The sequence below is a fragment of the Danio rerio genome, chromosome 15 (genome assembly GCF_052040795.2).
Source record: "Danio rerio strain M-AB ecotype USA chromosome 15, GRCz13ab, whole genome shotgun sequence".
Taxonomy (NCBI): domain Eukaryota; kingdom Metazoa; phylum Chordata; class Actinopteri; order Cypriniformes; family Danionidae; genus Danio; species Danio rerio.
The window spans coordinates 44,989,357-45,016,193 of NC_141035.1; the positions used below are offsets into that span (position 1 = coordinate 44,989,357).

The 26,837-nt window shown below is 36.1% G+C and overlaps 2 protein-coding genes and 1 long non-coding RNA gene across 9 annotated transcripts in view; 2 read left to right on the plus strand and 1 right to left on the minus strand.

Annotated features, from left to right (window-relative positions):
* The window catches only part of sgpp2 (sphingosine-1-phosphate phosphatase 2), a 146,312-nt gene that overhangs the window by 109,439 nt on the left and 10,036 nt on the right, over positions 1-26,837 (plus strand). For 2 of the 5 annotated variants that reach the window (XM_087282288.1, XM_087282287.1), the window contains 3 exons: positions 14,492-14,603; positions 14,764-14,925; positions 19,003-19,182. In XM_087282288.1, coding sequence (XP_087138414.1) covers positions 14,492-14,603; positions 14,764-14,925; positions 19,003-19,182 — 454 coding nt within the window. Of the gene's footprint in view, positions 1-11,525; positions 11,856-13,644; positions 13,706-14,491; positions 14,604-14,763; positions 14,926-19,002; positions 19,183-26,837 lie in introns of those variants that run through there. The other 3 variants (XM_087282289.1, NM_001386286.1, XM_087282286.1) reach the window with 3 other exon arrangements.
* LOC137487673 (uncharacterized) lies at positions 2,516-4,843 on the plus strand. Of its 3 annotated transcripts, none has more exons than XR_015509958.2 (7): positions 2,516-2,561; positions 2,835-2,872; positions 3,169-3,196; positions 3,427-3,486; positions 3,800-3,916; positions 4,023-4,126; positions 4,706-4,843. It is a non-coding gene; the product is annotated as an uncharacterized LOC137487673 (long non-coding RNA). The 3 variants fall into 3 exon arrangements; XR_015509959.1 differs by lacking the exon at positions 2,516-2,561 and adding an exon at positions 2,669-2,746; XR_015509961.2 differs by lacking the exons at positions 2,516-2,561; positions 2,835-2,872; positions 3,169-3,196; positions 3,427-3,486 and adding an exon at positions 3,596-3,616.
* rnf228 (ring finger protein 228) lies at positions 5,024-6,902 on the minus strand. The gene has a single exon (XM_087284781.1). The coding sequence runs from the start codon at positions 6,566-6,568 to the stop codon at positions 5,798-5,800; it is 771 nt and encodes a 256-aa protein (XP_087140907.1). The 5' UTR covers positions 6,569-6,902; the 3' UTR covers positions 5,024-5,797.

A 26,837-nucleotide genomic window follows, 5' to 3' on the forward strand; every position in this document is an offset into this window, starting at 1 on the left:
GTTCAAATATGGAGAAACCAGCCCATTGCATTTAAAAGTGTCAATTAAATTAAAGTAGAAGAAGTAACCCAATGTTGGATTTCTCCATATTTGACACAATGGGGTTGTTTTAACTCAACATTGGGTCAAATATAAAGAAACCAGCCCATTGGGTTCGAAAGTGTCATTTAAATTTTAGTGGAAGAAGTAACCCAATGTTGGATTTCTCCATATTTGACCCAATGTTCAGTTAAAGCCCAGCATTTTTAGAGTGTAATATTGCCCGATGTGTGCTAATTCATTAATTAATGTAAACTAATATGACCTTGCTGTAGCTACTTAATAATTAGATATGTGAAATTAGTGAGATTGGAATGTTAATGTTTAAAATGTAAAAAAAAAAAGACTTTCCCCACATTTAAAAAATACTATAGTAAATAGTGTGCACTTGTTTTTGAACCATACTCTAGTGTGCTATTTAATTAATTGGTTGTGGTGATTTTATAGTTGCTACATTTACACAACCACTAATGACCGAGTTCTGTTTTTTTTCTACACTTATAGAGGATATTATACTATAATACATCATCATTTACTGTGGCAAAAATTAAAGCATGCTGCAGTATTCGTTACTGTATCATTAACTAGTTACTGTAGCATTCATTGACAGAGTTGAAAATACTATAACAAATGCAGTGTATCACAATTTACTATAGTATGGATCAAAAACACTAGTATTAACAACAGATAAATATAGGATTGTTTTCATATGGGATAGACCTTTTTTACAAAAAAAATCTAGTTAAATAATTTCACTCAAAATTGTTAAAACTGACTATTCTGACAGCAGATTAAAGTTACTGATAGTAACATGAAAATAAACTAGCTGTACTATGGTAACATTTTAACTCAAGTAACAATTCACACTATTACCTACTGGCTTATTGCCTGCCTATTATTAAGATATTGGCAGTTTATTGCTTCTTATAATGTAAGGTTTTATTCTACATCCCAAATAGCCTACCTAAACTACTACTATCAATAAGCAGCTAATTAGCCAATAGTCTTAGTAAATGATTAGTTAATAGCATGAATTGTCCTTTAAGATAAAATGTTACCGGGTATATTAAGGAATGAGTGCACTGTAAAAAATTTCCAGGTTTTCACAACATGTTACTGTAATTTTTCACAGTAAATTACATTAGTATCTCTTCACAGTATTTAACTGAAAAATTCACAGTAATATGTTGTATTCATAATTTTATTGTGAAATTACGGCAGGTAGCATGATTACAGCAAATTACTGTGAAAAGGGCTATATCTTTTGCACGTTAGTTATAGAAATTCAAACCTTTTTTAACTCAACGTAGAAATTAATACAAATGAACTTTTAACAGATAATAACAGAATGTTATAGCTCCCAAAACGATTTGGTTACCAACATCTTTTTGGTTGTACTGCACCTTTATTTAATTTTATACAGTTAACATAGAATATGAAATAATATTTAATGAACAACTGTGTGCTTAGCCAATAATAAACTTGAATAAAAAGTAATTAATTAATGAAACCAAAGACTGTTAAACAGCCAACAATTATTTCAATGTCAGGGTAAATGTCTGCTTTAGACGGTTTCATGAGTTTGGGCACCTTTCATCGCCTGGAGGTCACTAATCTCAGAATTATATATATATATATATATATATATATATATATATATATATATATATATATATATAATTTTTTTTATCTATATAAATAAACCACAGATTAGAGTTTTAAACAACTACATTCTAGCATGAAAAACAGTTAAAACTTAATTTTCGGATGCATATAGAGCCATCGAAGACGGGGCAATTGTCCCAATGTCTAGCCTGAAGACAGGCGCCTTTCGGCGGATACATGAGTAATGAGCGCCGTTACCACCTGGAGGTCATAGATCTCCGCTACCGGCAAAACACACTTAAAATTACACACAATCTTTACTAACAATCCACAGATTTGAGTTTTGAAGAACTACATTCTCGCATAAAAAAGTATTAAAACTTTATTTCATTACATATTAAAAGCAATATTTATAATATTATGTGCCTTCTCATCCACCATTACAGCTTGATGCAGCTTGGTGCGAATTGAATCCTGGGAGGAAAAAATAATAATTCTCAATACACTCCAAACGAACTTTATTCTTATTGTTAAAGTCAGAGATATATAATATTTTGAATGGCGAAGAAAATAATTAACTTTATATTTCAATCAATATATTACTTTTGCACTGCTTCGATTCAGGACTCGTGTGACATTGAATCAGATTCAGATATTTTATCAGACGTGTTCATGAGCTCCAAGCAATATGATGAAATATTAATGAATTATATGTTTGCGTCTTACAATATTATACAAAATGGAATCGTTTTCAGGCGAATTCGACTCTTTACTGTTCACTTAAAGGAGCCGAATTCGACTCTTTACTGTTCACTTAAAGGAGCCGATTCATTTAACAGAACTGACTCGACCGCTAACAAGCGCCATCACCACAGACAACGCCTGCCTCGTCTCTTCACCAAACGAATTCATCCTCGGTAAGTGTTAAAATATGACTTTTTTTCCGTTAAATGAGTGTTGTATGTGTATTTCTGTATAGTGCATGTCATTTAACAGGAATTTACCGAGTACTTTAGTTGTACTCGCACGTACAGGGTTTAAGCGCGCCTTTTTTTAAACAAGAAATTAACGACGCCAGATGGTGATTGTAGTGTTTTCTGAGGTATTAGCATAACGTTAACGTTAGTTCCTGAAAAAAGAAAGGGAATTTTCTTTAATTAACTTCTTGTTAACTGCTTTTTCTGTTTCAGTACAAGACTGAAGTAAAGGTGAAATGACTAAAGTTAAGGTAAGCTCTGACCTTCACTTAAGTTAACGTTACGGTTAGTCACCATCATGTACGTTAATTTTGTTCACTGTAACGTTAACGTTAAGTTATTTAAATAAACTAAACTCATTATGAAACAAGTCTTAACTGTTTTATTAAATGAAGCTTATAATACAATTCAGTTGTATTCTTTTAAACTAACACTAACACAGTACATATTGTATATTTCTCACTGGTGTTAATGCAGTGCTAACATTTACTAATGAGAACTAATTGTATATTGTCACTAACTGTAGATTTTGTTTTTTGGTGTTCAGGTGTACCTGATAATAGCTGAAGTGTGAGGTGAGTGTAAATTCTGAGTACACAAATATAGCCTAAATTCATTATCACGATCTAAACCTATATATATATATATATATATATATATATATAGAGATATATATATATATATATATATATATATATATATATATAGAGAGAGAGAGAGAGAGAGAGAGAGAGAGAGAGTATGTGTGTGCGTGTGTTAGGTTGAGTCTTATTCTACTCTTATTATATTCATATTTTTTTTGCAGCCACAGCCATTGATGTTGAAACACTGATGTTACCAATCACCCCTCGCTTGATTATTAAAGGTAATGTTGATGCCTTCCTCATTTTTATTAGATTTTTAAATGTCAGGTTTTTCCACAGATTTGTTGTGAGCAGTTTCTTGTACAAACTCTTTTTCTTCTTCCAGAAGTTCCACCAGTACCTCCAGTAGTAGTAAATATTAGACAAAGATTTTTTTTAAACTATAGTTTTTATTTTTATTAGCAATTTTACTGGGCATGTGTGTTTGTTTGCTTGGTTTTTAATAGGCAGAGCATGGAATGTCAACTTTGTTTCTACAAACAAATTTAATTATTCACAAACACCTCTAATTTAGTCCTTCTTTCCCCCTTTTAGTCTTATTCCTTGGAGGGTCGAGTGGTCATGGGACCTCACCTGGATTTCACAACTGACTTTGGATCTGGTCTGAAACTGAAGTATGCTGAAGTTGCCTTTTGCACTCTGGAATTTAAGGTAATGTCAACAATAAATATTGTAACTGAGTGCTTGTTTTGGGGGGGTTAAACAAGGAATGTATAGGAGCACAAGTCATGACTCCCCTTGTCCCCTTGTTATAAAGGGCCGTGTTGCAGACACAATTTGTTTGTCTGTGCTGGAGACCAGAGGGGAAGCTGTCTTTAAAAGGATGGGGCTCTTATACCATATGTGAAGTTACCTATTCAGGTGAGTGGATTACATGCAAGTCATTGCAAATGCATAAATAGTGGGAAATTTTTTACTGGGCAGCACAAATTAAGTGAAACTCAAAACATGTGGAAGAATATTTGGAATATTTGCAAAAAACTTCATTGAAATGAATACAACACAAGTGCTATATCACTTCAATCAAGTTTTTTTTGCAAAATTTTCCTAATATTTAAATCATGAAAAATTAGCTTGATGCAAGAAACATCCTGCTAGTATTCAAGAGCAAGTACTGTGATGCATGTGTTTACTTTGCAATAAGTGTGAACCCAGCATTAGATTATAGTCTGTAAACAGAAGGTGTAAATCAAATCAACTGTTTTAAAATGCTCTGCCTAGGTCATTAAAATCACTATTTGTTGTTGGACTGTTCTTGATTGTGTGTTTGTGATGGAAATGTTTTTCAGATGTTTTTGTTTAAATAACTGCAGTTTGACTGAGCTACAGTATTGTCAGCATGTTCAAACTAAGCTAACAGTAATTTTGCTCTCTAGTGCAGCAGTAGTGTCCCAGTAGTGTTGTATGAAGCTAACTATTTGTCTGCCCTTTTGCTTATAGGTGCTTTTTGGGCACCAGTTTGGAGATGGAAGACAGACGAAGTCAAAGAAGCAGAGAAGACACATCAACCAGCAAGTGTGTAAAATTATCAGGAAAATGATTGACCTTGAATAGACGACTGCCTAATTTAGCAAGAAGTTTTGTCTCTCTCTCTCTCTCTCTCTCATGTGTGTGTGTGTGTGTGTGTGTGTGTTTATATATTTATATATATATATATATATTTATATATATATATATTTATATATATATATATATATATATATATATATATATATATAATGAGAGAGAGAGAGAGAGCGCGCACTCTGAAGCACTGCTTTTTATATGTATGCTACATATGATGTCAGATTTTTTTATTAATATGTTCTTATAGTATTTTTTGAGGTTTCACCTTCACCTTTTGAAAGTTTTCTGAAATGTTTACACAGATGTCATTAAGCTGTTAAATAAATCTGTAAAATGTATGTGTGTTTGTTTTCATTTTGATTTTAGAGTCTTCTCAGATCACCCAAAAATGAAGATTCTGTCGTCATTTACGCATCCTCAGGTTGTTTGGACACAAAGAGGAATATTTGATATTTTTATTCCTGTGTTTAACAAAAAATCATTTTTAACAGAGCTGGAACAACCTGAGGGTGAGTAAATCAAGATAGAATTTTCATTTTTGTGTGACCTAAAATTGCTTTGAAATTTTACAGCACCAAACTGTTAAATTACAGTAATCCGGGATATAACTTTAACTTTACAGTTAAATCAGGTATTTAAACCGCAACCTACTGCTAAATCACAGTAATCGTTTTGCAAATTCACAGTAAAATATAGTTAATTCTACAAGATAATACTGTGAAATCACAGTAACGGACTTCATTATCTACTGTAAAGTTACAATATATGGTTGTAATTTCACAATAATTTAATGTGACAAAACCACAGTAAATTACTGTGAACTACCTCACAATAATTTACTGTGAATTTACATACAGTAATTTACTGTGAAAGTAATGCAATTATTAGCCAGTAATTTACTGTGAATTTAAGGTCAAATTTTTTACAGTGTGGTGAAAGCGCTTGTCATACGATCCTGATGCCCAGTCACGCGTTTCTCCGGCTGGCATTAGTGGTGGCCGAGGAGCGGCCCGTGTCGTGCTCTGGTCGGTCTTTGAGCCAGTAGAGCAGCCAGGTGACCATCGCCGACAGCATAGCGAGGATGCTGGCCACCGACAGACAGAGGGGTCCCGCGGGTGAGGGCGGCCCGCCGTGGCTGTGCACAAAAATGAGGCCCAGGAAGAGCAACACTAGCATGGACAGTAACGAGAAGATCACGCACACGCACCCGGTGGTCAGCGCGAGCCGTCGGCAATTATGGCAGCTTTCGTAACGTGAAACCGAGTCTTGGGACAGCGTGGTGGCGGTGGACACCGTAGTGGTGGAGGGCGTCGCGTGACCCGCCATAGACGCCGCGGACGCGTCCTCCTCCCGCCGGAGCGCGATGAGCGCCGGGTGAAGCGGAGGCGGGTGTGGCGGCAGAGCATCTTGAGGCACTGGATCTGAATCAATATACAGCGGGAAATCCTCGGTGACCTTGGTGTTGTTGGGCAGGTTTTGAATCCGGTAGTCCGGAACGGGCGTGCGGTGGCGGCACACGGGACAGCTGATGCGCCACGGCCGCTCCTCGCACAGTTGCAGCGCGTGCAGACACTCCTCGCAAAACGTGTGGAGGCACTCCAAGATTTTTGGAGCCCGTCGGCCGAGGTCGAAGTAGTTGTAGCAGATCTTGCACTCGTACTCCTCGTAGGGAAACGCCTTGGGTACCGGGAGACCGGGCGGCTCTTGCCCGCTCGCTGCTGCATCCACCGCTGCCATGGCATCCCGCACGAACTCACATCCTCCACACAATGGACCAGTCACGAGAGACGCCTTTTCTTCTCTTTATCAACAAAAGCTCCTGTTAAAGCAGGGCATTCTTGTGTAATGCCCTTTTCTATTTAAAAACAAAAACAAAGCTCACAAATGCACACAAAAATAATCTCCGCGCAAGTTGAGTTTATTACAGTAGCCTAAATAATTAACCGTGTCATTCCGGTATGGACTGGATGATGATGATGATAATGATGATGTAATAAAGCTGGCTTTGCTCTCGTCCAGAATTAACCCGCTGTCTGGCGAAGATGTGGGACTCGGGAATCACAGCTCAGTCAAAGCAGCAGACACGCGTCCGGGTCAAACGGCACGAGTCCTCAGGCTAAATGATGCTGTTTACGTCAGTGGGTTTAACTCCTTTTGTGCTGCTCGGAGCGCATCTGTTATTTTCTCCCTGGCTGTGTGTGTGTGTGCGGATCTGATGGTCATTTAGCCGCGTTTATTCCCCGTTGTGAGTCATCTACCTGTTTGGCATTTCGACTGGCTCATGATGTTGTCATGGAAACTAATAGCCCAGAAACAGATGGGTTTGCTCACTATTTCTGGTTCATTCATTCTGTTCTCGTCCACCCTAGGCTACATCTTGTGTGACGATACAGTGTCCCTTTTTGTGTTGGACAACATTTGATATTCAGTTTTAAAATATGTAAATCACAAAAGCTATAGTTCTGGAAAATGGACAGTATTATTCATTCATTCTCCTTCGGCTTAGTTCCTTTATTCATTAGGGGTCGTCACAGCAGAATGAACCGACAATTTATCCAGCATTTGTTTTCAGGGGCGGACTGGTCATCTGGCAATTCTGGCAAATGCCAGAGGGGCCGGACCATTTTTTTAAATGTGGGCCGGTCAGTTTTTTATTTTTATTTTTTATTTTATTATTATTTTTTATATGTATTGTTTTTACATGCAGGCAGCTTTTATCTCGTGCAACATGTGAATATTATGATGACATTGATGATGGTAATAATAGTAAATGTTAAGCATTTGGCCCAATCGGTGATAGTTTCGAGAGGGGCCGACTCAATCAAAGGTTACGCGGAGATAATCAAAATCTGGCAAGAATGTCAAACAAACAGTACGTATGGTAATGTGGGCTGGTGTGGCTATAGTGCCAGGGCTGAATTTTTGTCCCAGTCCGCCCCTGTTTGTTTTACACAGCAGATGCCCTTCCAGCTGCAACCCAATACTAGGAAACATCCATACACTCTCACATGCACACACATACATGCACTATACAGCCAATTATTCAATTCACCTACAGCAGTGGTTCTCAAACGTTTTTCATCAAGTACCACTAGAAGGAAGCACGTATACCACAGTTTGAGAACCAATGACTAGGCTCACACGGAATCTGCGCGTGACCTATTATAGGCTTAAGGTGGCGCAGTGGGTAGCACGATCGCCTCGCAGCAAGAAGGTCACTGGTTTGAGCCTCGGCTTGGTCAGTTGGCATTTCTGTGTGAAGTTTGCATGTTCTCCCCTTGTTGGCTTAGGTTTCCTCTTGGTGCTCCAGGTTTCCCTCAAAGACATGTGCTTTGGGCGAATTGAGTAGGCTAAATAGGCTGAAGTGTATGTGTGTGAATGAGAGTGCATGGGTTATATCGGTTACACCCAGAACTGGAGCAAGCTGAACTGCTGCTCTCGGCAAAGAACGGTCGCGCCGCCCTCAACCCTAAAGTGAAAGCCGGGGTGGTGGGGTTGGGGTGGTGGACAGTTAGGGAGCTGTCGCAAACGCCGCCTCTCCATTCTAACTCACTAGATGCGGATATAACTGAGGGCGCGGGTGGGGAGGGTAGTGTCGCGGACGCCGCCCTCTCTATTCTGCCGCCCTAGGCAGCCGCCTAGGTCGCCTCTATGGACGCGGCGGCCCTGGTTACACCACTGCCAGGTTATTGTGCTTATTGAAAATAAATAATTAAATGTAAATAAAAAATAAGGGGTGAAGCAGTGGCGAAACTTGCTGGATAAGTTGGCGGTTCATTTTGCTGTGGCGACCACGGATTAATAAAGGGACTAAGCCGTCAAGAAAATAAATGAATGAAATAAAAAATAAAAATAAATATTGTTGACCCATTATATCTGAAATAAATATATTTTAGAAATATTTTTACTTACAGTACATGCTTTTTGATATGAGGTTTTAACTACTTCCCCAGGTTGACTTGCAACTGCCAGTCAGGAGCTGAGTGGAAGGACAAGGTCTTTCCTCCTCCACTCAGCCCCTATAACTGACAGTTGCAGGTCAACCTGGGATGCGGATGGAAGAGGCAAATGAAAGGAAACACTCAAAGTGCCAGGAGCTAGTAGAGAAGTGAAGGGAGGAAGGGAGCTAGAAGACCCACTCCGAGCCAATAGATGTGGGCTGTAGAGGGTTTGCAGGGCATTCACTCTAAAGCCTTATAGGCCTAGCAGTAGCAGCCAAGAATAGGGCCATTAAGTCTGTTTGTGAAGCTGCAGAGAAATCCACAAGATGGACAAAGAGGACTGATTTGTGGGTGATGGCTTTTGGAGCCCAAGCTGGGGTCTGATCAACCCTTCAGGGTGTCTGATGTTAAAAGGGGGGGTTTGCAAAGTGAGGTGGGGGGCGAGGTGCAGTGGCAGTGCACGGCCCTGGTCCGAGTGCATCTAGAGGATGGATCTTGCACACTGACTAGGAACAAGAAAAAAAACTCTCAAGAAAAACTTTCCAGTTTGTATTAGAATGTTCGGTGAAGCATTGCTGCCACACACATTTTTTTTCCCACCCAGCTATGTCATTATGACGAAATCTTTTCTCATTATAATGCGACGCCAAAGATCTCGTTATAACGACATAGCTTAACGAGAAAAGATCTTGTTATAAAGACATAGCTGAGAGGGGAAAAATTATGTGTGTGGCAGCAATGTGTGACCGTAAGAATGCATGGTAGTTCAAATTTTGTTAAAAACACAAAAAATTCCTGAAATTGGGATTAAATGACATAATTCAGGCTTGTTTATTTGTTTATCAGTATGGGTTGTTTAAAAAAAAGAAATTATATAAAAAATAAGAATATATATTTATATATGTCAGGTGACCACAGTTCAATGTCTAGCCAGCATCTAAGGATAACATTATTTTGATGTCCAATAATGACATCAAATGACGATGATATTTAGTTGACTTTAGATTGTTTTGAAAAGTGACCAAAATCCAACGTCGAGACAAAATTATAAACCAACGTCATATTGATGTCACATACTGACATTTATTCATCAGGTCTGGCAACCAAAATCCAACGTCTGATAGACTTCATACCGGTAACGTCTTCACAACGTCAAGCTGTAACATCATTAGACGTGTGACTATTTTGGACGTGTTCTTGGACACTTTTAATGCTTCCAAACAGTTTGCTGCGATTATAAAGTGCCCATGTCTTGAGGTTGTTCATTATGATGTGATTTACCTTCTGTGTGCGATTTGATTGGACAGGATCACAGGACTGATTTTTCTAATCCCCATAGATAAGAAAACTAAAGTAGTGACTGCAGGTTGAAGGAAAGTAGTGGAGTAAAAGTACCGATACAGCACTAAAAATGAACTCAAGGAAGAGAAAATGTACACATTTATAAAACTACTTAGTAAATGACAATTTCTGAGGAAAACCACTCAATTACAGTCATTTGAGTATTTGTAATTAGTTACTTTACACCACTGTGTGTGTGTGTGTGTATATATACATATACATATATATACATATATACACACACACACACACATATATATATATATATATATATATATATATATATATATATACTGTATACATACATATATACATATATATACATATATATATATATATATATATATATATATATATATATATATATATATATATATATATACATATATATATATATATATATATACATATATATATATATATATATATATATATATATATATATATATATATATATATATATATATATATATATGATTAAAACTTATTATCTTTTAGAGGGTTGAGAAATGTAATTAGTGTAATATTAATTACAAAAAGTAAAAGGTCTGATAATACATTTTTGTGTTTGTTTGTATAGATATTTGTCTATATAATTACCCCTTGATTTGCTTAGCTCTACAATTCTAAATCACAAATGAGGCCATTTATGCATTTTTTAATCTGATTTAGGATAATGCAGAGGTAAATTATCCTGATCCTTGATAGCAAGATATTGTATTTTTAAGTCCAAATGATTCCGATCCAGATTATGGGCCTACTTTTTAAAGTAACTGGGCCTCAGATTCATTCCAACTGATGAATTCTTTGATGTTTAGATCATTAAGCTTTCATCCATTTATTTTTCTTCGGCTTAATCCCTTTATTCCTCAGAGGTTGCCACAGTGGAACGAACCACCAACTATTCCAGCTTATGTTTTGCACAGTGAATGCCCTTCCAGCTGCAACCCAATACTGGGAAACTCCCATACACACTCATACACTACTGCCAATTTTAGTTTATTCAATTTACCTATTGCACATGTGTTTGGACTGAGGGGGAAATCAGAGCACCCGTAGGAAACCCAAGGCAACACTGAAAAAACATGCAAACTTTACACAGAAATGCCAACTGAGCAACATGGGACTTGAACCAGCGACCTTCTTGTTGTGAGGTCACAGTGCTAACCACTGAGCCACTGTCGCCACTGAGCTTTCAGAATCTTAATATATCTTTTAGATAATCTTTATCATTTCATTTTATTAGCAAAAATGTGACTCAAATCCTGCCAACCCATAACTCATCCAATATTGACCCACCTTTTAGACAGATAAAACCAGGTCATTTTCCAAGGGTAAATGCTTCAACCAATCAATGCACGCCATAATCGTATACGTCATCACCTCAGCTCTGTCACCTGCAGGCTGCAGCTGTAAAACACACCTGTGCGCGCGGACTGGGTTGGTGCGGAAACGCGCGCGTGCACATAGAGCTCAAACTCCGCGCGGCCATGTGGAGAATCATCACGTACCTGAACAGCCCCGAACTGGTGGTGGGTTTTCAGCGCCTCTGCGGCCTGGTACCAGCAGAGTCCTTCTCGCATGTGAATCAAAACGGACTCGTGAACGCGAATGGATCCGTTAAGGAGACTCCGGTGACGACGCACCGGCGCAAAGCGGAGCAGGTGGCGAACGGGTCACGCGCACACGACAGCAACTCCAACTATAAATCCGCCAATTTACAGAATGACAACAAAGTCGAAGTAAGTTAAACCGATTTAAATGAGTCTTTTCATTGAGGTGAATTAAAACCGAGAGTTTCCCTGATGTGCTAAGCAGAAATACCAGCTGACAAGTCTTTCCAGTTTCTCTGGTTGGTTGAGATTATCTTAAGTTTATAAAGCAAATTCTGATGTCTCACTCTGAATAGGGTTTTGTTTCTATTGTAGATGAGTTTATGGACGTAAAGACAGACACTTAATGCAAACATTGACTTAAATCTGTCAGTTAAATTCTGTATTCTAATATACATTTCAATGTTAAGGTAAAGTTGGTTTAATATTCACACATTCATTCAATGGCAACTCGACACATGCTTCCTAAATTGTTTACCATGTTACTTTGAATATTCGGACTACAATCACATTTAAGTTTGACCTCAAAACAACATTAGCAGTATTTAGTTGACTGTGAACACTGTTGTACTATTTTATTAAGAAGAAAGTCTGAAAGTGTGAATATAAAGCCAACTTTACCTCAGTCATATCAATAATTGATCGTTCCTTCAGTTTTTAAAGGAACAGTTCACCCAAAAACATAATTCTGTCATCATTTACTCATCTTCCACATGTTTCAAACCTGTTTTATTCATTCATTCATATCGAATAGCCAGTGCTGGGTTGCTGCTGGATAGGCATCTGCTGCGTAAAACATGTTGGATAAGTTGGTGGTTCATTCCCCTGTGGTGAGCCCTGATTAATAAAAGGACTAAGCCAAAAAATAAATGATGTTAATCAGCATAAGTTCTAATCATAATCACTGAACATTCGTTATTTATTTAGAATTTTAACCCTTTAAATGCTGGCTTGTTTACATACTGCTCATGGTGTTTTTTTATGACAATTAAAGATATGAGTTATTTTCGATATACTAAATGATAACCAGATTTTTCTTGTTGATTAAAGTATTGGATGTGTCAATGATAAACAACCCCATTCATTTTGAAACATGCATAAATCAGTGTCAGTTACTGATACAACCATAATTACCTAACATTAATGATTTTTTTTAGCATTTCAATGTGGACATTTTTGTCCTTAAGGTCATGAATGTAACTTCTTTTGTACCAAGTATAAATTTGATGCAAATTTGAAATTAAATGAGGGTGAACTACTAAAATATCAATAAAAATACACACCTGAGCCATATATTATGCAATTAGCAACACAGCTGAATAAAACTATACTATATGCTAAACACAAAAAAGGACAAAAATGTCTATAAGGATTCAGGGTTAGGATATATAATAGTATCTGCTTGACATACTGGACAAATACTGGGTCCAAGCCACTACTCATTTGAATTGAGAAAATATTAGTTTGACTACTTTTTGGTCATATCACACATTAATGTAAATTATATATATATATATATATATATATATATATATATATATATATATATATATATATATATATATATATAATATATATATAAAATATTAATATATAAAATATATATATGAGCAAAATCACACTCGTAGCAGTGCGATATTGGCACTTTTGGGAGGCGTGCGGTAACACAAGGCCGCAGGCCGAGTGCCTTAGTGCCAACACCAGTGCCGATATACAGCCATATCGCAATGCTACGAGTGTGATATTACGTTTATACAACAGTTTGATGGCATAATTGTGTATATAAAAACAAAATTAAACATGGAGAGTCTCAAAAACCCTTTTGTATGAGGGACTACTTTCTTTCACTTTGGATTCAAATCATAAGCTGACAGTTAAACAGCTGAGCAAGCATCTTTTAAACTTTAGATCTGTAGTGTCTGCTTTTTGCTGGCTGTATGTGGGCGGAGTAATACACAAAGGGTAAAGAGGCTGTACAGGTACTGATATTACTTAAATATATCACGGCTATCAGCCAATCAGATTCGAGAACCAGACTATTTTTGTTCTTTATTTATATATATATATATATATATAGCGATTTTCGAAAGTATTACATCATTTTGTAAACGTTTATTCTTACATTTAGTATATTATAGTAAAATATTAATTAAATATAATAATATAATTCATTCATTTATTTATTTTCCTTCAGCTTAGTCTCTTATTTATCAGAGGTTGCAGCGGAATGAACCGCCAATTTATCAAGCATATGTTTTACACAGTGGATGCCCTTCCAGCTGCAGCCCAGCACTGGGAAACACCCATACACTCAGTCTCATATTCACACACTCATTCACTACAGCCAATTTACTTCATCCAATTAACCTTTCAAGAGTTTATACTTAGCTGATGATTGATAATAAATGATTGGCATGCTGTCCCGAGAGCCCTGAGCCTATGATGAAACTCCGCACAGAAATGTCGTCTGGTTTAGTAGGGACTTAAACCAGAGACATTCTTGCTGTGAGGCAACAGTGCTAATCACCTGGCAGCTGTGTCACCCATCTGAAAAGGAGGGGAAGTAGCGGTGGGTAAGGCGGTGTTCTTCAAGACGAAGATACTGAGATAAGAAAACTCTGGTTATTTATCGTGATTTAGCAATCATCTGAGTGGATAATCGATCATGAGCTGATGCTGGAACAGCTGAGAACAATTATAAGCTTGTGATCCTCTTGAAATTTGTTCATAAATAAACTTCACATAGCACATGTGTTTGGACTTAGGGGGAAACCAGAGCACCCGGAGAAAACCCACGGCAACATGGGGAGAACATGCAAACTCCACACAGAAATGTCAACTGAGCAACCAGGGACTCAAACCAGCAACCTTCTTTCTGTGAGGCGACAGTCCTAAACCACTAAGCCACAGTGTCGCCATTTCTGCTGGAATATTCCTTTAAAAAAAAGCATTTACTGTGTCAATTAATAACAGATTAAGATTGTGATTTGTGCTCTGTTGATGTGGTGAATCACTGTGCTCATGTCTCTGTGTTCAGGGTCATCCCAGGCCACATTATGTGGTGAAAAACTGGCTTTTCTACTTCCTGTTTGTGACATCGGCCACTCTGGGCCATGAAATCTTTTACATCACCTTCCTTCCCTGCATCCACTGGAACCTCGACCCGTTTCTGTGCCGGCGGCTCGTCAACATGTGGGTTGTGAGTGTCCGATAAAACCACACACACACACACACACACACACACACATCTTGAAATTAAAAATGAATGCGAATGCCCTGACTCATCATCATACTGTTGGGGTTTCTGCAAGGAGGAGAAACGGAAGAGAGTAAACTGAAATAGAAAGTCTTTAGCAAACAAATTGAACCGGTCAGCTGTGAAATGAAGCGCGTATCATAAAGCACATCATTTCTCCTGGTCTTTTTCTGCTTCTGGTGTTTCTATTTTTGTTCTTTATTCACTTTATGCTTGCATATAGTTTCCACAGCAACAGCAGGCTAAATTCATTTGATTGGTTCACCTCTGGAATCAACGTAGCTGTTTATAGTGAACTACATTGCGTTAATTGTTCAAGCATTCATTTTGTATTAGCATGACTGAACCAGGTTTATCTTCATCATTACCTGATGTTGTGTTCATAATTGTGGCTCTCTCTGTTTATTTGGTTTGGACCAGAATAATTCAGTTTGGCATTCTCTCACTAAACATATATTTTATGAACTAAATTTAACATTAAGCAATTTATTTGTTCAAATTTTAGTTTATTCAAACCTTCATTCTTGTATTAGCATGACTGAACTAGAGTTATCATCATTAACTGATGTTGTCAGTTAATAAAAACGCAAAACAACACAAAGGATACTTTTATTATGTGCGTTTTGTGATTGAAAGTCTGTGTGAAGCAAAAGTTGCTGAGACTTTTTTGTTAGTTTTGCATTTCCAACTAAAACGGAATATTGAGTAGGGGGTGGGGTTTATTTTTCTGCTCCTCCTCTCATCTTTACCTAGCAGCAAACTAATGGTTGTGGGCGTGTCTAATCAAGGGTCGCTCGCTCAATCAATCTGACATCATCAAAGAAGGACTTTTTAACAAAACATGTGGATTAACTAGCATGAATTGTTCACTTTATGACTAACAATTTTCTTAAGACTTGAAAATTTGGTCACTCAAAACTAAATCGCCTCATGATGCGTATAAGTGTTATGCTATTTTTATCTTGTGAAGAGCTTATGAAATGTGCAGCCTAAAGGGGTCACAGGAACTACTCTTTCACATACACGCACAATTAATCGAGCTACACAATTAATCGTTAAAAGATCACAATCTCGATTCGATCCCCTAGACGATCTTAATACCGCATTTCTTTGATTCTGTCAATTATATTTTCAAGTTTAGGAGAGAAGCAATGGTGGCCTCACAAGTCTTCACACTGTTTTATGTACGTTGTTCAGCAACGTGGACACCTCTATATGGTGTTGAAAGAGTCACATGCTGTATTTCTAAGATGTAAGCTTGAATGTAAAATGTAATTGTAAATGTAAAATGTAATTTTGGGAGCATCCAGGGGAGTAATCATAACTAAAACCTTAATATATGAAATAAAAAGTAATAAATTACTGAACAAAAACTGAATAAATTCAGATTGACACATTTACTCAAGCAAATAAACAGAATTAATGATGGGCTAAAAATCTGCAGAAATCTGCCGAAATCTGCGTGCGCAGATTCCGTGTGGGCCTAGATATAAGTCACCCTAAAATTGTAATTTCGGTCGTCATGTAATGTATTTGCGATCGCCTCTGAATAAAGTCTATTTTTGTGAACAGAACCTGCATAGGCTGTAAATAACAGGTAATAAAGTTGTAAATAACGTTCAGTTTGTGGCACAGAGTGATCGTTTGGGAGCTGCGCGGGAAGTGAACCGCTCTTAGCAGTGAAAATGAAACCGAAAGCGCACACAGTGTTGCCAGATGTAGCTGACTGATTCCAGCCCAAAAAGTATCCAAAACCCGACGAAATGCAAAAATACCCACCCAGTCTTCTGTATTCACGAAAATCACGTCATTGAGACATATGCTTCCAATCTGTAATTTTCTGCTTAAAATCTGTCAAACACAATAATTCAACATTAGAATTATCATCAGCATTAATGACCAGGACAAATCTAAAGTCTGTTCAAGTCCACCATTCTAAGTCTATACAAAATTTAGCATTTTAACCAACAGTACAGCTACACAAAGCCTATTGCTGTTTACCATATGTTTGAGAACAACAATAATAATAGCCCACTCATATTAACCTTTATTCTACATCTACAGAATCGTGAGAAAATCGTGATCTTTATTTTAGGCAAAAAAAGCTCTAACACGCATGTATTAAATGTATATAAAATGTGCATTTCATAGCGTTTTTTGCTTCCATTAGCATTTTGAAGATAAAAACTATTATAATTTCTCAATCCCTAGACACTCTTATTTGATTTTTAGTTTTTTTAAGCTTTCGGCATTTGTTATAGATGCATAAAATTAAAAATGTTTTATTCTTTATTATAAAAACTGTATTTGTTAGAAATGTTTCATAGAATTTTTTGCATCATGTAATTTGTTAGTATTAAGCCATTTTTTTTGCAAATAAGTATTTCTGCATGTGTTGCCAGCAATTTTTAATTTTTTTTTTTTGTACCTTTTTTGAATCTCTGAATTATTAACTGTAAACATTAGCCCTTTTTTGCCGATAGGCAAAATTTCTAGAACTGCCTTTGTTTTAATTTTTAATTTTTATTTTCAGCCTTATTCACATCTCATTTCTCTTTCTTTGTCTGTAGGATATTTTAAAATTCTTCCTAGAAAGACATTTTTAAAGCAGTTTTCAACTACGATATCATATTTGAAACTTTAGTTAATGTATAATGTAGCTGTGTGAATATAAACAACATCACTGAATGTAATACGCTCTATATTCAATGCAAAGGGAGACATTGGCATACAGTGTTAGCTTAGCAAAGCCTACAGCGAACAAAGTTTGGGGAATACAAAATAAAATACATCCGGGCTAGTGAGATCATAAGGGCTTAAGGTTGCGTGCATTCACCAAGCGCACATCCTGCACAACAACGGGGTGTGGCCAGAGGTGCTGTTGTGCTGTAATGTAGCAGAGAAAGCTAAAATGCCGTCTAAAAGCTGCCATTTGCACAGAACGTTTGTTTCTGTATTTGGGATTCCAAAGGACACTACACAGAGAGAAGTGCTTACAATTTTAGTTATCTTCCAGAGAATTATAAAAAAATATAGCTAGCATTTGACAAAGGAGAGCTTCCAGAATCTCTCTCAGTTCAGTGCTGGATTCGGTTTAAACTCCTCCAACAGACTAAGCTGTGGATTGTGAGCCACAACCTGTAAGTCTTTTTATTTGGTGAAATTGATCAGCTACATGCACAGTTTCTAGAGTTAAGTATGTTGTAGCAAGGACATAAACAAGGATGTAAACAAAGAGAAATGCTGTCTGGCACCGCTAACAATTCAGCTACAACATATTCATCAGTCAAACCACTGTAAACACACACAATCTTCAGCAGCGCTGCTGTGTCTCAATATGCGTACGCTTTACGTTCGTTATACATCTCAAATAACAAACTCGCAAAAGATATGTGAACGTTTTATATTACTTACACATGCTTATTTCAAATACATGTGAAAGACTCTTGTCAGATTTTATTTTAGAGAGCAGGCGTGAGGCTAAGCTGTGTTCTCTGTGTCTTTTTCTGTCTGATTCAGCCACCGACTGCTGCGGCTGACAGTGTTTACACAGGGCAAAAGCTTGTGCTTGAAGGAGCGTGATGCTTTTCCTGGTGATGTGGAGCCGTTCCACGAATCACAGCACACTATGTTAGCTGACCAATCAGAGCCTCTTAAGGGCGGGCCTTTTGTAGAAACTAAGAAATAGCTGTAGCTGTATATAATCAAAGTAGGACATATGAAAAAATAACCTGATTTTCTACAAGTGAAGGATGAGTATACATTGCTTTGCATCTTAGAAACACAACCAAACCTTAAAAATGCACTCTGGATCACCCCTTTAAGGTATTTATCATATATCAAAGTGATGTAAAATTTAATGTGTACTTTTCTGTATTGTCTACTTATTGGTTTCTAAAGTTGTTGTAGCTATTATTATTATGTTTATATTATGCATGTCATATGTTCTTATATGCATTGGTCATGAAATAGCCATAGGTTGCTGATGTGGCAATAGACAAACTGAATCTGTGCCTGCAGGTGGTGATGTACATTGGGCAGGTGATGAAGGATGTTTTAAAGCTGCCGCGTCCTCCGTCTCCCCCGGTGGTCAAACTGGAGACGCGTGTGGATGCGGAGTATGGAATGCCGTCCACACATGCTATGGCGGCCACAGCAATTTCATTCACACTGCTACTCAGCGCAGAGGAGAGAGTACAGGTCAGAAACACAATATAACGTTTCAGCATCGATATCACAATGTGCAGATGTGGATAAAACTGTTGGTATCCTTCCAGTTGAAGAGAGGAAAACTATATATACATACATACACATATATGTATATGTGTAAATATATATATGTATATATATATATATGTATATATATATATATATATATATATATATATATATATATATATATATATGTATGTATATATATATATATATATATGTATATATATATATATATATATATATATATATATATATATATATATATATGTATGTATATATATATATATGTATATATATATATATATGTATATATATATATATGTATATGTATATATATATATATGTGTATATGTATATATATATATATATGTGTATATGTATATATATATATATATATATATATGTATATGTATATATATATATATATGTATATGTATATATATATATATGTATATGTATATATATATATGTATATATATATATATATATATATGTATATATATATATATATATATATGTATATGTGTATATATATGTATATGTATATATATATATATGTATATGTGTATATATATGTATATGTATATGTATATATATATATATATATATATATATATATATATATATATATATATATATATATATATATATATATATGTATATATATATATATATATGTGTATATATATATATATATATATATATGTATATATATACATACATATATATGTATATATATACATACATACATACATATATATATATATATATATATATATATATATATATATATATATATATATATATATATACATACATACATACATATATATATATATATATATATATATATATATATATATATATATATATATATATATATATATATATATACATACATATATATATATACATACATATATATATACATACATATATATACATACATACAGTTTAAGTCAGAATTATTCGCCCCCCTCCCCTATGAATTTTTTTGTGTCTTTTTTAAATATTTTCCAAATGATGTTTAACAGAGCAAGGAAACTTTTACAGTATGTCAAAGCAGTTTTTAATATTTTAAAATCCATTTTAAGGTCAAAATTATTTAGCCTCTTTAAGCTTTTTTTTTTTTGATAGTCAAAATTAGACAATAACTTGCCTAATTACCCTAACCTGCCTAGTTCTAACCATCGACCTTTTTGCTGAGACGACCACTGAGCCACCGTGTCACCCTTAAAGTTAGTCACTTTGTGAAATTCTATTCATATCACAATATATAAATCCAAGAAACTGCATATTGCAATGTAATTATTTTCCTAATATCATGCAGCACTAGAAACACACGCTTGACAGACAATCCTTTGAATGGGGCTGATTTTTGCATAGTTTACTGAAGGGGCGGAGCATCTGTCTATCCATCAGCCCAAGCTCCGCCTACACATCTGCTGCACAGCATTATAATGAACTCTGAGTAAATGACTGTCAATCAGGGCGGGTTATAAATGCCATCCATCAGCTTTTAAACACTCCACTACTGACAGTGATTCACATACTCACTCAGTTGTAAAAGTTCAATTATAAACGTACATCTGTGCTGCATTAGAGGCACAGACTTTAATTAAAACATTAAAAAATTTATTAGTGCTTTTAAAGTTGAATTCTATCCTGGAGATTGGTATTGTATTTTAAATATTTTTTGCTTGCATATGTTTTTATTCATTCATTCATTTTCCTTTATTTAGTCCCTTTATTTTATCAGAGGTCGTCACAGCGGAATGAACCGCCAACTTATCCAGGATATGTTTTACACAGCGGATGCCCTTCCAGATGCAACCCAGTACTGGGAAACTTGTTTTTATAGCTAACAACGTTGATTAAAGATCTTTGTTAAAGAAGTAGTCTAGCGTATTCGAGATATCTACTTAAATGTATTTAATGTGTGATATATTAGCCTTTCTAATATTATTTTTCAAATATTTCCCAAGTGATGTTTAATAAAGCAAGGGATTTTTTACATTTACTATGATGGTTTTTCTTCTGTAGAAAGTCTGTTTTATTTAATTTATTTAAATTTAATAGAATTTTCTATTTTTATTTTTTTATTTAATTTAAAATTTATTTTTATAAATTTTATATTATTTTTCTTTTTATTTTATTTTGTCTGGAATTAAATCAAATTTTTTTTAAAAAATTTTAAGGAGTATTTATTTTAATTTTATTTTCTATTTTAATTTTAAAAAAATTCATTTTTAATTTTATTTTATTTTGTCTACAATTAAATCAGATTTTTAAAACATTTTTAAAGGAGTTTTTATTTTATTTTTTATTTTTTTACTTTTCTTTCTTTTTTTTTGTCTGGAATTGAATGAGATTTAAAAAAAAAAAATTTTAAGAATTTTTTTTACTGTTTATTTTAACTTTATTTAATCAAATTTTTATTTAATTCTTCATTTTAATTTAATTTCGTCTGGAATTAAATTTGTTTTTTTAAAACAATTTTTAAAGTCAATATTTGTAGCCCGGCCCTTTGGTCGGGGTAGAAAAAACTGTAGAAAAAACTACTGTTGTCTAATGACTTGCCTAATTAACCTAACCTTGTACCAATTTAACCTAGTTAAGCCTTTAAATTGAGCTTTTAGCTGAATACTAATAGCGTTAATAACTAGTTAAGTTAATTGCGTAATAACTAGTAAGATATTATATGGTCATCATGACTAAGACAAACAAAATGAGTTGTTATATATCTGTGTGTAGTGTTAGTACTGCTTTCTGACTACAATATGACATTATTATTAATATTAATGATAAAAATTACATTACACTTGGGGACTGTAAGATTTTTTTTATTTAAGAATGCATTAAATTGTTGTGTTTAAGGTTCTGTTTCTATTAAGAGCTGTTTTATTGAATTTTATATTCATTTAATAAAAAAAAATCTGTGTAAAAATATGAGGTTGCACAACTGTTTTTAGCATTAATAATAATAGGCAATAGCTGCGTCTGAAATTGCATACTTCCATATTATATAGTACGCTAAAAAAACAGTATGCAAGCTTAAGTAGTATGTCTGAATTCATAGAATTTGAAAAACAGTATGCGAGAAGTACCCAAATGACCTACTTCTACCGGTGAAATTCTGTAGTGCGCATCCAATGGACGCTACGATATCCCATGATGCACCGCAAGAGAATTCATGAATATGAGTGAAGCGACACAACTGACGTGGGTATTTCACGTGATCATGACAAAATGGCGGATGTAGGACATTCGAGTTCCATTCGCACATCCGAACGCTCTTTTCTAATTGCCGAGTAGTAAATTCAGATGTAGTACCTACTGAGGCGATTTCGGACCCAGCCAATGTTCATTAAGAAGCATATTATAATAATTTATAAAGAATCATGTGACTGAAGAAATGCAATAAAACTGCAGTTTTGTTTATAACAGGGGAGGTACGGTGGCTCAGAGGTTATCACTGTCACACTTTCAAGTCCTGGCTGGGCCAGTTGGCATTTCTGTGTGGAGTCAAAGACATGCGGTATAGGTGAATTGGGAACACAAAATTGGCCATAGTGTATAAATGTGTGTGAATGAGTGTATGATGTGTATGGGCGTTTGGCAGTACTGGGTTCTGCTGTGTAAAAAATATTCTGGAATGGTTGGCAATTCATTCCACTGTGGCGACCGCTGATAAATAAGGGACTAAGCTTAAGGAAAATGAATGGCTGAATGAGTAAACGTATGTTTAGAAAAGGAAACACTTTAAAACCCGAAACATTTTGGCACAACTCATGTAAAAAAGAAAAGTAGCTTGTTAATAATACTATATTAAAGTCTAGTTTTATATGGTATATGCCCTTTTATAAAATCATTTGCAGGATTGACTTTTTATTTGTTGCTTTCTAAAATTGAACTGATCTCAAAAATGAAATGATTCTATGTGCAGTACATCAAATAAGGCTGAGAGCTGTATGCATACGATTTACCAGTCAAAAATAAATAAATAAATAAATAAATAAAAAGCCATTCCAGTCAATTATACATGAGTGCTACTTTCCCAGAATCCACTGAGCCCATTCAGGAAACATTCTTCATTAACTTCCTGTGAAAGACCTCTGGCTGACAGAGGAAAAGAGAGGCAGACAGATGGAGAGAGAGACAGAATAGAGGAGGCGGAGCTGCTTCATGAATATGTAAAGGCTTTCGCAGTGTTGTCAGTGATTAACAGAGTCCTGAATCACAGCAGAGGAAGAGCACATGTCAGAGGGATGAGAATAGCTGGAGGAAAAGATTGAGAACATGACGTGGAGAAAGAGGAAGAGAAGACGAGGAAAGATTGATTAGAGGGTGTTTGGAGAAGACTTTGAGCTATCAGCTGGGAATAAGGAGTATTTAAAGGGATAGTTCACCCAAAATTGAACATTCTGTAATCATTTACACATCCTTCGCTTTTTTCCAAAGCGGTGTGAGTTTTTTGTTTTTGGTTCTGTTGAACACAGTTGAAGATATTTTGAAGAATGTTGGAAACCGGTAACCACTGACTTTCATAGTAAAATATAAAAGCCTATTGAAGTAAACGGCAACCATCAAATGATGTCAATGGGGACCATTCATTGTAAAAATCTAATGGATAGTCCACCCAAAAATGAAAATGCAGTCATCATTTATACGTCCTCCACTTTTTCTCAAGCTGTGTGTTTTTTGTTGTTGTTATTGTTCTGTTAAACATAAAAGATTAGAGGTGTGAACCTACACAGGTCTCACGGTTCGGTTACGATTATCATGCCATCGATCTGGTTCAATTCGATATCACGGTGCATTGACGATGCTTTCCATACACAGTGTTGTATTTTGGTGGGTGGCTATAACAAGCTGTCTGTATAAACACACACACACACACACACGGACACACAGCTACATACTATCTCTCATTCACACACATACACAAACATAGACAGCACCTAACAAACACGCACGTGCACACACAGGAGTGATATTGTGAGACCGCCCACTCCTGTTAAAATTACACCAGAGTTACCGACCGCTCCCGCGATTTATTCGAAAATTTATTCCCGCGCCGCATGAAATCTGGTCGGGTCCCGCGACAATGCACAGGTACAGCCACGGGAATGCATACAGCCGAGAGGAAAGGAGAGGGGAGGAAAAGTCAAGCCAGCGGGTGAAATGAGCCACTGTGAGAGAGAGAGAGAGAGAGAGAGAAATTGAGTACCTTCATTCCCTCAATCGTAGAGAAATAGGGGCTTCTGCTGTAATTGTCAATAAAAGACTACAGAAATCACACACACACGCAGTGAAATTGTACACAGTTGGTGCCAGGAGTGTTATTAATACCTGCACTCACTTCCCTCGCGACAGAACGCATAGGTGGTAAATGACGTCAGTACATAATAACCGGTTATGATTATAAATGAAACGATACCGAATTGTCCACGTCTGCATCGCGGTGCACCGAAGAAACAATTAAAATTGACACCCCTATAAAAGATATGGTATTCAAACTATTGACTTCCAATAGTCTTGGAATTTTGAAACACTGACACTTCTTAAAAGTGTGTATGTACAAGGTTATTTTGATGTTTAATAACGACGTCAAATGACTTTGGTATTTGGTTGATTTTAACTCAAACGTCGAGCCCACGTCTTAAACCAACGTCATATTGACGTCAAATACGGATATTCATTCATCAGGTATGGCAACCGAAATTCATCGTCGGATAGACATCATAGTGGTAACATCCACGTAAAGTCAAGCTGTAAGATTATTAGACGTTGATATTTGGTTGATTTTTAGGTTGGACGTTGGCATCAGTTTGACGTTGGGTTCTGACGTCAACCCAATTTTCATTTCCAAACAAAAAGAAACGCCCTATTACTTTGGGGTATAGCGTCAATCTGACATCATGTTGACGTCTTGTGCCTGCTGGGTGTTTAAGGCTATTTCGGTCATCATACAGTAAACATTTGTCATCTTTTCATCAGTTACATGCATCTAAACAGTCTCTGGTTCATTGCGTGTGACGATTTTGGACGTGTTCTTGGACACTTAATGCCTACAAACAGTTTGCTGCAGTTATAAAGCGCACATGTCTTGAGGTAGTTCATTATGATGCGATTTATCTTGTCTATGTGTGATTTGATGGGACAGGAATCACAGGAGTGATTTTTCTAATCCCCAAAGACAAGAAAAATAAAGTAGTGACAGCAGGTTGAAGGAAAGTAGTGGAGTAAAAGAACAGATACAGCACTAAAAATTACTATGTAAATTACAATTCCTGAGGAAAAACTACTCGCAGTCATTTGAATATTTGTCATTTAGTTACTTTACACCACTACATGTGTGTAGTGAATTACAGCGATTTACAGCCGTGTGCAGGGCCGGCGCTTCCATAGAGGCGACCTAGGCGGCCGCCTAGGGTGGCAGAATAGAGAGGGCGGCGTCCCCGAAACTATCCTCGCCACCCTAGCCCTCAATTATATCTGCGTCTAGGGTGGCAGAATAAAGAGAGCGGCATCCTCTAAACTACCCTCCCCACCCGCGCCTCAGTTATAGCTGCGTCTAGGGCGGCAGAATAGACCCCACCCCCGGTTTCACTTTAGGTTCGAGGGCGGCGTGACCGTCCTTTGCCTAGAGCGGCAGTTTAGCTTGCCCTGGCCGCGTGTCAGGACAATTATGAAAGAAGACGCTTCAATCCCGGTTTGTGGACGTTAAATCAGGTTTATTTTGTACATTAACAGAACAGATAATCATACAGCAGTGGAGATTAACCTGTGTCCTGTCACATTTGCGTGCAAAAAGAGTGCAAAGCTAAACGCGTGCAGTTTCTGTGTGTGCGTCCATGCTGTGTGTGTGTGTGTGAACATTGTAATGACATTGTGTGTCACTCATCGTTGCAACTCCACAACAAATGCATCAAATACTCATCGGTAACGTTCTTACTGTAGTATTTCTCACAAACGTTACGTGAGATCTTCTTCCTTTATGTCCGTCTGTTGTTTGACGCAGCCGAGGGAGGAGATTAAGGCATGTTGAAACGGTGGGCATGAAGGACTAGCCTTAAAGGCGAAGTACACAAAAACCGCTACCTGCTGCTCAGAGCTATAAAATAGAAACTTCTGAAAGGTATAATGAAAGAAATCTGATGGGTGTTTTGAGCTGAAACGTTGCAGACACATTCTGGAGACACAAAAGACTTTATATTAAATCTGGAAAAAGTTCTCGCTAGTTTTTTCCGGTTGGAAAATGGTTATAAGGTTGTCAAATGTATTGAAAGCGTCTTAAAAGGTATTAAATTTTACTCTCTAAATTCCTGTATGCACTCTGTGTTAATTTTTATTTGATGGTACACACCTAAAAAGAGCTTTTTGTATAGTTTTGACCTGTTCAGACAATGACAGTAAAAGGCAAACATTGACAGCAAGCATTGAAACTGTCAAAAGGCACTGTGTGTGTGTGTGTGTGTGTGTGTGTGTGTGTGTGTGTGTGTGTGTGTGTGTGTGTGTGTGTGTGTGTGAGATTGTGGGTGTGTGTGTGTGAGATTGTGGGTGTGTGTAATTAGTTTAACACATTTAAAAATGTTTTAAATGTTCCACAATCTGAAATATGGCTCGTGTTTGTTTTT